Source organism: Mercenaria mercenaria, chromosome 10, assembly GCF_021730395.1.
Source record: "Mercenaria mercenaria strain notata chromosome 10, MADL_Memer_1, whole genome shotgun sequence".
Classification (NCBI taxonomy): domain Eukaryota; kingdom Metazoa; phylum Mollusca; class Bivalvia; order Venerida; family Veneridae; genus Mercenaria; species Mercenaria mercenaria.
In genome coordinates, this window is record NC_069370.1 from 25,234,600 (window position 1) to 25,247,818 (window position 13,219).

Sequence of the window (13,219 nt, forward strand, 5' to 3'; positions counted from 1 at the left end):
TTTTTGACGGCATGTGACCCACTTACGAACTTGACCTAGATATCATCAACATGAACATTCAGACCAACTTTCATACAGATCCCATGAAAAATATGGTCTCTAGAGAGGTCACAAGGTTTTTCTATTATTTGACCTACTGACCTAGGTTTTGATGGCACGTGACCCACTTTCGACCTTGACCTAGATATCATCAAGGTGAACATTCTGACCAATTTTCATGAAGATCTCATGAAATATATGGCCTCTAGAGAGGTCACAAGGTTTTTCTATTTTTAGACCTATTGACCTAGTTTTTGACCACACGTGACCCAGTTTCGAACTTGACCTAGATATCATCGAGATAAACAATCGGACCAAGTTTCATACAGATCCCATGAAAAATATGGCCTTTACAGAGGTCACAATGTTTTTTTATTATTTGACCTACTGACCTAGTTTTTGATGGCACATGACCCAGTTTCGAACTTGACCTAGATATCATCAAGGTGAACGTTCTGACCAATTTTCATGAAGATCTTTGAAATATATGGCCTCTAGAGAGGTCTCAAGGTTTTTCTATTTTTAAACCTACTGACCTAGTTTTTGAAGGCATGTGACCCAGTTTTGAACTTGACCTAGATATCATCAAAATGAACATTCTGACCAATTTTCATGAAGATCTTGTGAAATATATGGCCTCTAGAGAGGTCAGAAGGTTTTTCTATTTTTAGACCTACTGACCTAGTTTTTGATGGCACGTAACCCAGTTTCAAACTTGACCTAGATATCATCAAGATTAACATTCTGACCAACTTTCATAAAGATCCCACAAAAAATGTGACCTCTAGAGTGGTCACAAGCAAAAGTTTACGGACGGACGGACGGACGCATGCACGGACGACGGACACCGCGCGATCACAAAAGCTCACCTTGTCACTTTGTGACAGGTGAGCTAACAAAAGCATACTGATATATTGAACTATACTTCTCCTTTCTGATGGTAATTAACTTATTTCTATACAGTACAGGTAAATTATTGTTGACAGGAACAAATTTAAATACTAACTCATACAAGACAAGGCAATAGCTCTGATAGTAACAAAGATAATTATCTGACTTTATCAAAAAACTTTAGCCAATGGCGGCGCCGATGCCGATGCTTGGGCGATGCACATACAATGTAGCTCTACATTTCTTCAAAAAAAGTCAAGCTAATAAAACTGTACATACTTTGTTATCCACTCAAAAGAGAGTTTGGATGGGAATGATGCCTTCACCTCTGGACACTCTTCCTGTAATTTATACAAGAACATATTTGTAATCCTCCGATACAAGAACATATTTGTAATCCTCCGATACAAGAACATATTTGTAACCCTCAGATACAAGAACATATTTGTAACCCTCCGATACAAGAACATATTTGTAATCCTCCTATACAAGAACATATTTATAATCCTCAGATACAAGAACATATTTGTAACCCTCAGATACAAGAACATATTTGTAACCCTCAGATACAAGAACATATTTGTAACCCTCCGATACAAGAACATATTTATAATCCTCAGATACAAGAACATATTTGTAACCCTCAGATACAAGAACATATCTGTAACCCTCAGATACAAGAACATATCTGTAACCCTCAGATACAAGAACATATTTGTAACCCTCAGATACAAGAACATATTTGTAATCCTCCGATACAAGAACATATTTGTAATCCTCAGATACAAGAACATATTTGTAACCCTCAGATACAAGAACATATTTGTAACCCTCAGATACAAGAACATATTTGTAACCCTCAGATACAAGAACATATTTGTAACCCTCAGATACAAGAACATAATACAAGAACATATTTATAATCCTCAGATACAAGAACATATTTGTAACCCTCAGATACAAGAACATATTTGTAACCCTCAGATACAAGAACATATTTGTAACCCTCAGATACAAGAAGTTTTAAACTATGCCTGCATTTATATTTCATAGGTCCCTTTTAACTTGATACTGTGGGGTCTGAGCGTCTTAGAAAAGACCCTTCCATATAACACTGTGCCATCCTCTAAATTTTTAGTACAGACCATCTTCACATGGAAGATTTTCGACTAAAAGTTTGTAGCCAATTGTATTCAGATAAAGTTGTGCATCTGAGCAACTTTAAATCCATTCCTTCAAGTAGAGCACTGCCTGCAGGTGCCAACGCTCGTCTGCAAGGCCCATCATTCTGACAAAATGCAAGTGAGAGTTATGGTTCTTGACCTACATACTAATCTAATGATAAAAACAAATGCACAAGACTTCAAAGCTATAGCTGTTATAGAAATCAAGAAAAATGAGTTAAATGAAACAAAATTCAAACTTTCTAAGTGCATTATAGAGCCATAATTCAGATAAAATGCAAATCAGACTTATGGCTCTTGGCCTACTTAATCACCTAATGATTATAAACAAGTCTGCAATGTTTCAAAGGGAATGAATTAATATAATCATTTACTTGCTTGTTATCTAATCCAACATTTCATAAATGTAGTTTGCACAATGACTATGTTATCTGATTGAAAGAAATAACAAATCCTTAGGACGGCCAGCACATATTTATGCAATCTCGCCAGGCATATGTATGTTTTTGACGACACAGAAAATGACGTCACTCGACCTTCAGCTATTTCCGGAAGTAAATAAAATGAAAGTAGAAATGCTAAACTTGAAAACGAAAGCCGCATTTTGATTCGTAGATAGTCAGGGGTCATGCGCAGGGGTCACCCCGTCTAAATGTATGCGCGTGGACTTCTTTTGTTTTTTTTTTTTTTTTTTTGCTATTGGGAAGCCAATTTTCAGCACTTTATTACGAATTGAAATTACCTGGGCTTTAGTACAGCATGTCAGCTTTTAATCTATGAAAAAATATTTGAACTTTGGATAAACAGAAATCCCACAGGTGTCCGTAACGGACCAAGGGTACTTTGATAGTTTTGGAACTTCATCAAATCGCTCAAAATGTCATTTTTGATGTTGTCTGAGATGGTCGGTATATGCCTCAGATGTAAGATATAACCGTATTTGAGAGCTGCAGACCTAGACATTTCAGAAATATTTTCAAAATAAGTTTTGTGTAATAAATGTTGTTTCTACGGAAGCATGAAAGGGCCATAAGACGCTAATACGTTTTAGTACGTTGAGGCTGAGGAAAGGACATGCTTAAACTAAAGTTTCAAAGCTAGTGTTCTTATAGAATTCAAGTGAAGTAGACCTAAACAAAAATGTTAACAAAGAAATTCAAATTTTCTAAGTACAAAGGGACCGTAATTCTGACAAAATGCCAGTTGGAGTTATGGTTCTTGGTCTACTTATCTTATGATGATAAACAAGTGTGTAAGGTTTCAAGCTGTAGCTCTGATAGCTTTTGAGAAAAAGTGGACCTAAACAAAAATTTTAACAAAAAAAAATCAAATTTTTTAAGTACAAAAAGGGCCATAATTCTGACAAAATGTTTATCAGAGTTATGGTTCTTGGCCAACATAGTTACCTAATGATGATAAGCAAGTGTGCAAAGCTTCAAAGCTGTAGTTCTTACAGTTTTTGAAAAAAGGTGGACCTAAACAAAAATTTTAACCGACGCCGATGTTCAAGTGACGACAATATCTCATAGATTTTTTTTAAACTCTGACGAGTGAAAAAATGTATGAGGAGTTGAACACACGAAATTTCTTCACTATGGCCTTCTTTATGAAATTAGGAAGGGCATAATTCTAGAAAAAAATAGCCACAGAAAAAAGTATTTTATTTACTGTCATCTTTACATCAAGGTCCTTCATCTGTAAAACTTTCCAAGCATATTCTTTCAATAGTGTTCATAGGATTTTTCTCTATATTCTATGTAGCAAAACTATCAAAGGACCATAACTGTGGTATAAATAGTCACAGTAAAAGTTCCTTCCTTTAAAATCATCTGCACATCAAGTTTGTTCATTTGTGAAGGTTTGAAGCAAATCAGGCTTATAGTATGGGAGAAGTTGGACACACAAGATTGTTCTCTATAATCTTTATGGCAAAACCACCAAAGGGCCATAACTGCAGTAAAATAGTCAGAGTAAAGGTTCCTTCCTTTAAGATCATCTGCACATCAAGTTTGTTCATCTGTGAAAGTTTGAAGCAAATCAGACCAATAGTATGGGAGAAGTTGGACACACAAGATTTCAGGACATATGGCCGGCATACAGACAGCAGCAATGCTGTATCTCCCACAAAATAAGAGCTAGTGACTTGGCCTGTGAAGTCAACTAATGGTGCAGTGGGCATGACTGATTTATTAAAGCATTTAGTTTTGAGAGACCACTTTACATGACAATTAAACTCTTACTAAAAGATAGTTACGCTTAAAGGTCTTTGTATGCAGTACAGACTTCTTCAAAAATTTGCTGTTTGGACTTAAAATCATACTTTGATTTAATTTTGCAAACAAATTAATCAATATATATACAGAAGACTTAGTTGATGTATCAGTCAATGACAGCAGGACTTACCTTTCCAAGAGTCTGGTAACCGCGTCTTTGATGTTTCTCTACGAAACTTGTAAGGACAAGTTGAAGCAATACAAGAGCAAAATACACACAATACAGAGTGAACTGGAATTTACGATCATCATATTCCTGAAATACATTTAACAGTATCACTATAACACAAGCTTTCATCTTAGTGATGATTTTATGCTCTTTTTGAAAATTTCAAAATTCAATTATGTAGATTCGGGATCACAAAAATTCTGAGAAGCAGTTTAAAACCCATTTTAACATAACTTGAATATATAATTCTGACAAAGATAAAAAAATAAACATTGGAATAAGTACTTAAATGTAAAAAAAATAGTAACTGAACTTTAGTAATGCAACACAGACAACAAACTAAAGGAACAAACCTTTTCTTCTATCTTTGTATAAAATGGAATAATGGCAGCCAAACTGGTTAGCAACCAGAATACAAACAATACTCCAGATGTAATTACCCCTTTTTTACGTTCTAACTGAACTGTTAATGCCACAAGTAACTGCAATGGAAACACATACATATATATATTAAACAAAGATCCTTCAAACCACAAAAGAATAAGAAACGTAGAAATTCTACAAAATCCAGGTTTTCAAACTTTGCATCACACCAACAAGTTCTGTTTAACAAGAGCACTGCCTACAGGTAACATTGCTCGTCTGCAAGTGCTGGTCAGTATGTAAGAAAATAGTTATATTTCAGAATTTCTAAGAACAAAAAGGACCATAATTCTGACAAAATGCCGGCTAGAGTTATAGTTATTGGCCTACGTAGTCATCTAATGATGACAAACAAGTGTACAAAGTTTCAAAGCTGTAGCTCTTATAGTGTTTGAGAAAAGGTGGACCTAAACAAAGATTTTAACCAAGAAATTCAAATTTTTTAAGTAAAAAAAGGGCCATTATTTTGAAAAAATGCATATCAGAGTTATAGCTCTTGGTCTACTAAGTCACCAAATGATGACAAACAAGTGTACAAAGTTTCAAAGCTGTAGCTCATATGGTTTTTGAGAAAAGGTGGACCTAAACAAAATTTTTAACCAATGCCAATGACGATCAAGTGACGACAATACCTCACAGATTTTTTTTTAAAAATCAGACAAACTAAAATGGATCATGTTCTATTATACATATTTGACTGCATCAAATCATGCCATTCAGAAGTACAAATATAGCAGTAGACTTAGTAGATGTGTCATTGCTAAGAAATTCCTGATTTACACCATTAGTTTGAACTTGACCCTATGGCAGAGTAAGGCCCAGATCAGGATTTTAACTGCAACCTGTTCATTCCACATTATAAATGGTAAGCAAGACAAACACTTTAGCCCCCTGCACCATAGCAGAATTTTCAATGTATGCAGATTAATCAAATTATTCATTGAAAACTATTTTCTATTTTTAGTAACAGGCAGCTTGACCAGAGTGACCCAAAGTATATTCCCAACCTCTGTCTTTGATAAAAGCTTGCTGAAAACAGGTGTACCCAAACTCAAAATTTTGAGCATAAATCATTTTTCTGTTTTAGTAGCAGTGATCCAAAATACAATCCGAAGCCAGTTCTTCATATAAGCTTGCTCGCTATACATCAAGTTTGATGACAGTAAGTCAATCCCAACTGAATTCATAAACTGGAAACCACCTTTATGATGATCACAGTGAAAAAAATCTGTTTCTTAGACTAGTAACTGCAACCTTGACCCAACGTCATGAAAATGACTTTTTTTAATCACAAAAAAGTTAGGTCCTGACTTGGACTTAAACCATGATCCATCTGTTCCATAGCAAAAAAGATCACTTCAGCCCAATGCTCTAGACTACTGATCCACAGAGGAACTTTCAAACTCAGCAAATTACGTTAAGTTATCTCATTCCAAATAAAAGTTACTGAGCGGAAACCATGTTTTCTGTTTTTAGTTACAGAGACCATGACCCTGACCTGAGTGACCCCCTACATACATTTCCAACCTTTCTGTTTGAAAAAAGTTACACCAAGTTTGCTACACACCAAGTTTGCTGACAGTTGGTGTACCCAAACTAAGTAACTGAATGGTAGCCATTTTTCTATTTTTAGTAACAGTGACCCCAAATATCATCCAAAGTTTATTCTTCAGATAAGCTTGCTGTAACACCAAGTTTGAGGACAGCAAGTAAATCCCAAATAAAATTATTATAGTCAAGCTAAAAATAATCCCATGTTAACCAATATAAATACTCATAAGCACAACCACACCTTTTTGCCCTTCAAGTCCCCCAACCTTCTATTTTTAGAGAATGGTGTAATGGATATAAATACTTACGAATGTAGCAGCATTGATACTGCCACCAGTGTAAAATGCTGTTGTATTGTAGCGACCACTTGTTGCTTTTTCTCCCGAATATAACAGAATAACACCACACACAAAGAATAATATTAATGAGAAAAACTGAAATGTAGAAAAATAAAACATCAAAATTAATGTAAATTTTTCAAGCAACAATTAAAAGACTTATTCACAGGCAATAATTTAACACTGTACTTTGTGGTATTTGTTTGTCAGTCAGATTTAAAAATAAGTGGAATAAATTCTATGAAAACCTGACAAATTTTGACAATTGGTTTTTCGAGTCTAAGATTTTTTAAAGTTTTCTGTACAGTCATATAGGGAAAATAAGCCTCACACATTAGCTCTCTTGTTTTATATACATCTGAGGTAGATTTTTTCTACTGTGGGAGAGAGTTATCTTGTGATATGTGGATGTTGTATTTATAAATATCTTGCTTTAATTAGACTGACAAATCATTTCTGAATAATTTCCATCATTTTGTATTATACATTTGCACTTAAAAATTTACTCTTAAGGAACCCTCTATCACAAAATATTTATAGTCAAGTTAGAAGACGACAATTATTGAAAAGCAAAAGAAACTAGAGCTTCTTTTGAGAAAAGCGCACGTCTCCCACAACTGCCTAATCATCTGAATAGTTATGTATCTGAGTCTACAATGCACCAATACATGTATCACTGACATCTGTGTACAGAGTGATTTTCGGTTATTCAAGGGCCATAATTCTGAAGTGCCTGGGCAGCTTTGGCTAGTTATCGAACTTGGCCGAACACATTTTGTTAAAGTTCGGTGAAGATCGAATGAGAACTGTTCAACTTAGAGCACAGACAAGATTTGTGACAGACACAAACGGACACACACACACACAGCAGTAAATCAATATATCTCACACCACTATGTGTTGGGAGACATAATTTTATGATGGAGGACTTCTTTAAACAAACTTTTTGATAAAGTTTGATGCAACAAACAATTCAAGTACACTTTTAACTAGGGATGGCAACGAATAGCAGTTTTGGTATTCGAATATTCGGTCAACCTTCCGAACATATATTCGGTCATCAAATGATCAACAAATCAGCTCAAAATCTTAAGAATGCATTATTAACGTAAGCACCGATCTGCATAATTCTACTTTCATTTACACAGGAAGTAACTCGGACATTGACGAATTCAGACTGACTAATCATTCTCATCGCTTGTCCATCTTTTTGAATATAAAATATTCGTTATCTGCTTTCCGTAAGTAAGGTTCTCTCCACACATATTACACATACCTGACTTCCTATCGGATGATCGCGTGAAATACTTTAAAAAGACAGGCGGCATCACTTGCATTTTGACAGAAGATTCACATTACAGCATGAACAATATTTTCAATTAACCGAGGTGCTTTAGACTGCTGGGTGGGGGAGTCTAATGAAAGATGTATTTTGCTTAACTTTACTCTTTGTCTGAATATTGAGTAAATTCTACTAATTTTACTATACGAAATGCATTTATCATCAAGTGGAAGATCCGTTTTACATAAACAATTATACTTGACACTTGACTTGTTTTCACACTTCGGCATTTGTCTTTACTCAAATACATCTTTTATCGACTTCGATTGAAATCCGAGGCATTAGTTCAAGCGCTTTCTGGTGATTTTTAATTACACGCGGTTCACACCTACCGAAAACAAAGCGATTTGTAACGGATTAACATCAATTTGGGACCAGTAAAATTTTCTAAACGTAAGTAATTAGCGGTACTTACTACAGGGTACGATGTCATCACCATAGCGATGTACAATTTCCGCACGCTAATATACAAAATCGTGACACGTCTGACAGCGACAGAAGCCATTTTCGCGCATATTTATAATGAAAGCGGATTTAGGCAAATTAGATAAACAAACATTTTGCTTCTTTTATTTGGCTTTTATTTATTTCTTATGGTCTTACATTTTTTCCGAATATTCGAATAGTAAAACAGTATTCGAATATTCGTGTCATGAACGAATATTCTAATATTCAAATATTCGTTGCCATCCCTACTTTTAACCAAGATTTTCTTTACTTTATGCAACAATTTTCATTAGATCAGAAATATATGTAATAAAGAGCAAGTTATTTTGCACGTTGTACTTTACCTTTTACTTGAGGCATCCTAGTAATACGCCCTGCTCTTTCAGAGATGGGCATAAAAAAAATTGGAACCATACAATGATGCTACAGACCAAGACTGAGCAATTTCACAGAACTTTTTTTAAAGATGTTTCTATTTTTAGCTCTAGTGGCTTCTAGAAGGGGTCAAGTGCTCCAGTTCAAAATAAAAAGGACCCAACAACGATGCTACAGAGCAAACCTGATGACAGTTCATCAAGCGGTTCATGAGAAGTTGTTTAAAGGTTTTACTATTTTTATATCTAGCATTCACTAAAAGGTATCAAGGGTCAAGTGCACCTCACCCCCCTCCTCACCATCTCACCCCCCTCCTCACCACCTCATTTGAACAAATTTGGGAGAGACCTTTTACTGATGATACAACCAAGTTTGATGAAAATCCATCAAGTGGCGATTGAGAGGAAGTCTTTAAATGGTTTCATCTATTTTTAAGCTCTAGGGGGCTCTTTAACCCATTAACCCAAGTGTCCCCTTTTAAGCAAACTTGGCAAAGGGCCTTCTAATGATGCTACAGACCAAGTTTGATGAAAATCTATCCAGTCACAGGAAAGTCATTTAAAGGTCCTTCTAATTTTAGCTTTAGCAGCCCAAAAAAGGGGTCAAGTATCTTCATTTGAACAAAACTGGGAGAGTACTTTATGATACTACAGACAAAATTTGATGCCGATCCCTCAAGTGAATCATAGAAGAAGTTGTTGAAAGGTTTTTATATTTTTATCTGTAGTGGCCACTAACAGGGTTCAAGCCAAACCATTTGAACAAACTTCATAGAGGACCTTGTCAGAATACTAAAAATAAAGTTTGGGATAATTCTGACCATTTCTCCACATTTACACAGATGTAGCATGACAAGTTGTACTGTCTACAGAGAACATAGCTAGACCTCCAAAGTTAAACTATCATTTTCAAGTCAATGCCTCTTTATGTTTAATTTCCATAAAGCAGTTCATGAGATTAAGTAATTTTAAGTTTTTTTTCTCTACTTTTTGCTCTGGTGACCCCTAGAAGGGGCAAAACTTACCCTTTGGAATAAACTTGGAAGAGGACCTTACAATGATGCTACAGACCAAGTTTGATGAAAGAAGTCTATTAAAGCCATTTCTCTTTTTTGCTATTGCATCAAAAGAAGAAATTTAAATGTATTTCATTTTTCAGCAATAGCAATGTTGTTCTTTTAGCCATTTAAGATAAATTTAACCCATGCCCTAGAATGGATAGGTCTGAGTTAGTGTTATCTATTATCATGATAAATACTGGCAGATGGACAGACACCCCAACTGCATAAACTAAACCTGGTTTTTCGGACCCAAGTGAGCTAACAATATACTTACAGTTTTTGACACATTGAGACCAGATAATGGCAGAGGTGTTCTCTCTTTATTCAGCAAGTAACGAATATACAAAGGCATTGAAAGCCAGAGGATTGCACATGGAACCCATATCAGTAAGGTATCCTGGAAACAGTCTGTAAAATGTGGGTATGAACTGTTTAACAACAAGTCTTCATCCTGAAATAACAAAAGGAGCACTGTCAGTTCTCACTGTTAAACCCAAATCAAATCATAAACATTTGCACCCAATGAAAAAAAAAAGAAGTATATGTATATCTTGCCTAGCATTAGCTTGCATTATGTTCTCTCAGTGACTCATCTAACAAAATTATATCTAATATTCCCTATGACTATGTACAACAAGAGGCACAAAATTGGTCTAAGTTGCTCACCCAAGGAGAACCTTAACCTTTGGACCAAGTTTGGTGAACACCCATTAAGCAAATCAGTAAAAACTCTTTAAAGCTTTTTAGTGTTTTGCTGTGTAACCATTAGAGTAAACTTGAGAGTGGTTCGAACAAGGTCGTCAGGTCTGTCAAGGTCATAAGATTTTTTCTAAAACGTACCTGCAGTCAAACTGAAACATTTAAATAAAATCGAGAAAGGTTCATCCAATAATGCTAAAAGCTTTCAGGCATTTCATAAGAACTTCTATTTTTGTTTTAATAAGAAGAACAATCTGAACAAAAAAGAAAAGACAAAAGCAAGAATATTATGGAACAAGTTTTGTGAAATCAAATGGTTCATGAGAACACTTTTTTAAAGTTTTTTCTAAAAGGGATCAAGTGGAACCTCTTGAAACAACTTGAGAGAAGGCCATTCAAGAATGCTGCAGGTCAAATTCGGTAAGATCCATCAAGTGGTTCATAAGAACAATGTTTTTTGTTGTGTTTAGTTGGGTTTTAACGTCACTACGACACAGTTATAGGTCATATGGTGACTTTCCAGCTTGTCATGGTGGAGGAAGACACCAGGTGCCCAGCCAGGCATTATTTCATCATGCGCAGGCATCTGGGTAGAACTATCGAGATGGATGGCTTCCTAACATGAAGAATTCTATGCCCCAAGTAAGGCTTAAACCAACATCAGTGAGGGGCAAGTTGTTTTAAGTTGGCCGCCATAACCTCTCTTCCATGAAGGACCCTTTTTTGTTGGGCTTAACATCACATCAAGACAATCATAGGTTACATGGCAACTTTCTAGCTTTCTCTGTGTGTGTGTGTTCGGGTTTAACGTCTTTTTCAACAATTTTTCAGTCATATAAACGCCGGTGTCTACTTGTAGCAGTGAGCACAATGCCCAACTTTATAGTGCTGCCTCACTGGAATATCACGCCGTAGACACGTGGCATGATACCCCACCCAGTCACATTATACTGACAACGGGCTGACCAGTCCTAGCACTATCCCCTTAATGCTGAGCGCCAAGCGAGGAAGCTGCCAGTACCATTTTTTTACGTCTTTGGTATGACGCGGCCGGGGATCGAACCCACGACCTCCCGCACTCGAAGCGGACGCTCTACCACTAGGCTACCGAGGCAGTTTTCTAGCTTTTTGTAGTGGAGCTTTTGTAGTGGAGGAAGACTACAGATGCCCTTACTGGCATTGCTGGCAAGGACAGGCACCTAGTAGTTATGAAAACAGATTTTCCGTAAGCCAACTGACTGGCTTTCTCTCATGGAAGAATTCTATACCCCAAATTAGGTTACAAACCCACAGCATTTGAGAGGAAAATAATTTGACGTCAACAACATTCATAGCTAAAGATATTTTCAATTTCTAGCTCCGGAGGCCCTTTAATACTTCATACAAGGATGCTATAGAACAAGTTTGGTAAGGTCTATCCTCTGGTCAATAAAACAAAGTCATTTACAGGTATACCGTTTTAGCTCTGATGGGCACTAAAAGAGCTTAAGCAAAACTATTTTGAACAAAATTTAGACATGACCATACAAGGACGCTACAGACCAAGTTTGGTGAAGATCCATCAACAGGTTCATGAGAAGTTGTTCAAAGATTTTCTAAAACTTCCAATTTCCAAAATATTTTTTACTGTTAGTTGCTCTTGAAACTTTATTATGTTATTTCTTTTTGAACTTTTATATTACCAATAGTAAGTATAATATTCCTAGACCCTGTTGGAAATGAGCTTTTGAGCTTTCATGGGCCGTCCTTGGTTATCATACACACACTTTTGCATATCTAGTCTTGAAATAACATTAAAGTTTGTTTTTATGGTGTATTCTTAATCATATTTTGTAATAGATATAGAGGGTGGACGGATAGCTCAGTGGTTTGCACACTGGCCTTCCAATCCTGAGGTCTGGGTTTGATCCCCGGCAGCTACTCGGAAATTTTCAGAAACACTTTTCAGTGTTTCCCACCCAACTAGAGGTGTACTGGTCAGGAACCCAGGCAATCCTTGCATGTATCAGTGCTATACACTGGGCAGGTTAAAGAACCAGGCTGTCTATTCGAAATGAGCTAGGCTAAGTTAGCCGGACAAGCCTGTATCTGATTTCTGATCTCTCTGTCATGGGGGCTTTAGTCTCAGTCTGTCCCTCTGGTCAGATCACTCTGTGTCTGTGCTAGTAGAGGATGAATTATGCGCCCTTGTGTGGCTGCATTTGAACTATGTAAAGCGCCTTGAACGTGAAATTGATCATGAAAAGGGCACTATATAAATCTGGTATAATAAAAATATAATAATAATATATGACTGATATAACTCTCTGAACCAGAGACCTGTGATATCAATTTGATTGTGATAATATTTGTCACCACTATCAGAGTTTTTAGACACAATGATCTATAAGTACCGCACAGTATTATGGCGTTTTTATTTTTAGCAACA

General features: G+C 36.0%; 1 protein-coding gene across 2 annotated transcripts in view; it reads right to left on the minus strand.

The window, feature by feature from the left end:
* LOC123559606 (multidrug resistance-associated protein 1-like) overlaps nucleotides 1-13,219 on the minus strand; it is a 133,037-nt gene that overhangs the window by 81,787 nt on the left and 38,031 nt on the right. For both annotated transcript variants that reach the window (XM_053552540.1, XM_053552541.1), the window contains exons 3-7: nucleotides 10,367-10,543; nucleotides 6,839-6,964; nucleotides 4,910-5,038; nucleotides 4,518-4,643; nucleotides 1,210-1,271 (exon numbers count right to left, since the gene is read on the minus strand). In XM_053552540.1, the coding sequence (XP_053408515.1) occupies nucleotides 1,210-1,271; nucleotides 4,518-4,643; nucleotides 4,910-5,038; nucleotides 6,839-6,964; nucleotides 10,367-10,543 (620 nt within the window). The remainder of the gene's footprint in view (nucleotides 1-1,209; nucleotides 1,272-4,517; nucleotides 4,644-4,909; nucleotides 5,039-6,838; nucleotides 6,965-10,366; nucleotides 10,544-13,219) is intronic.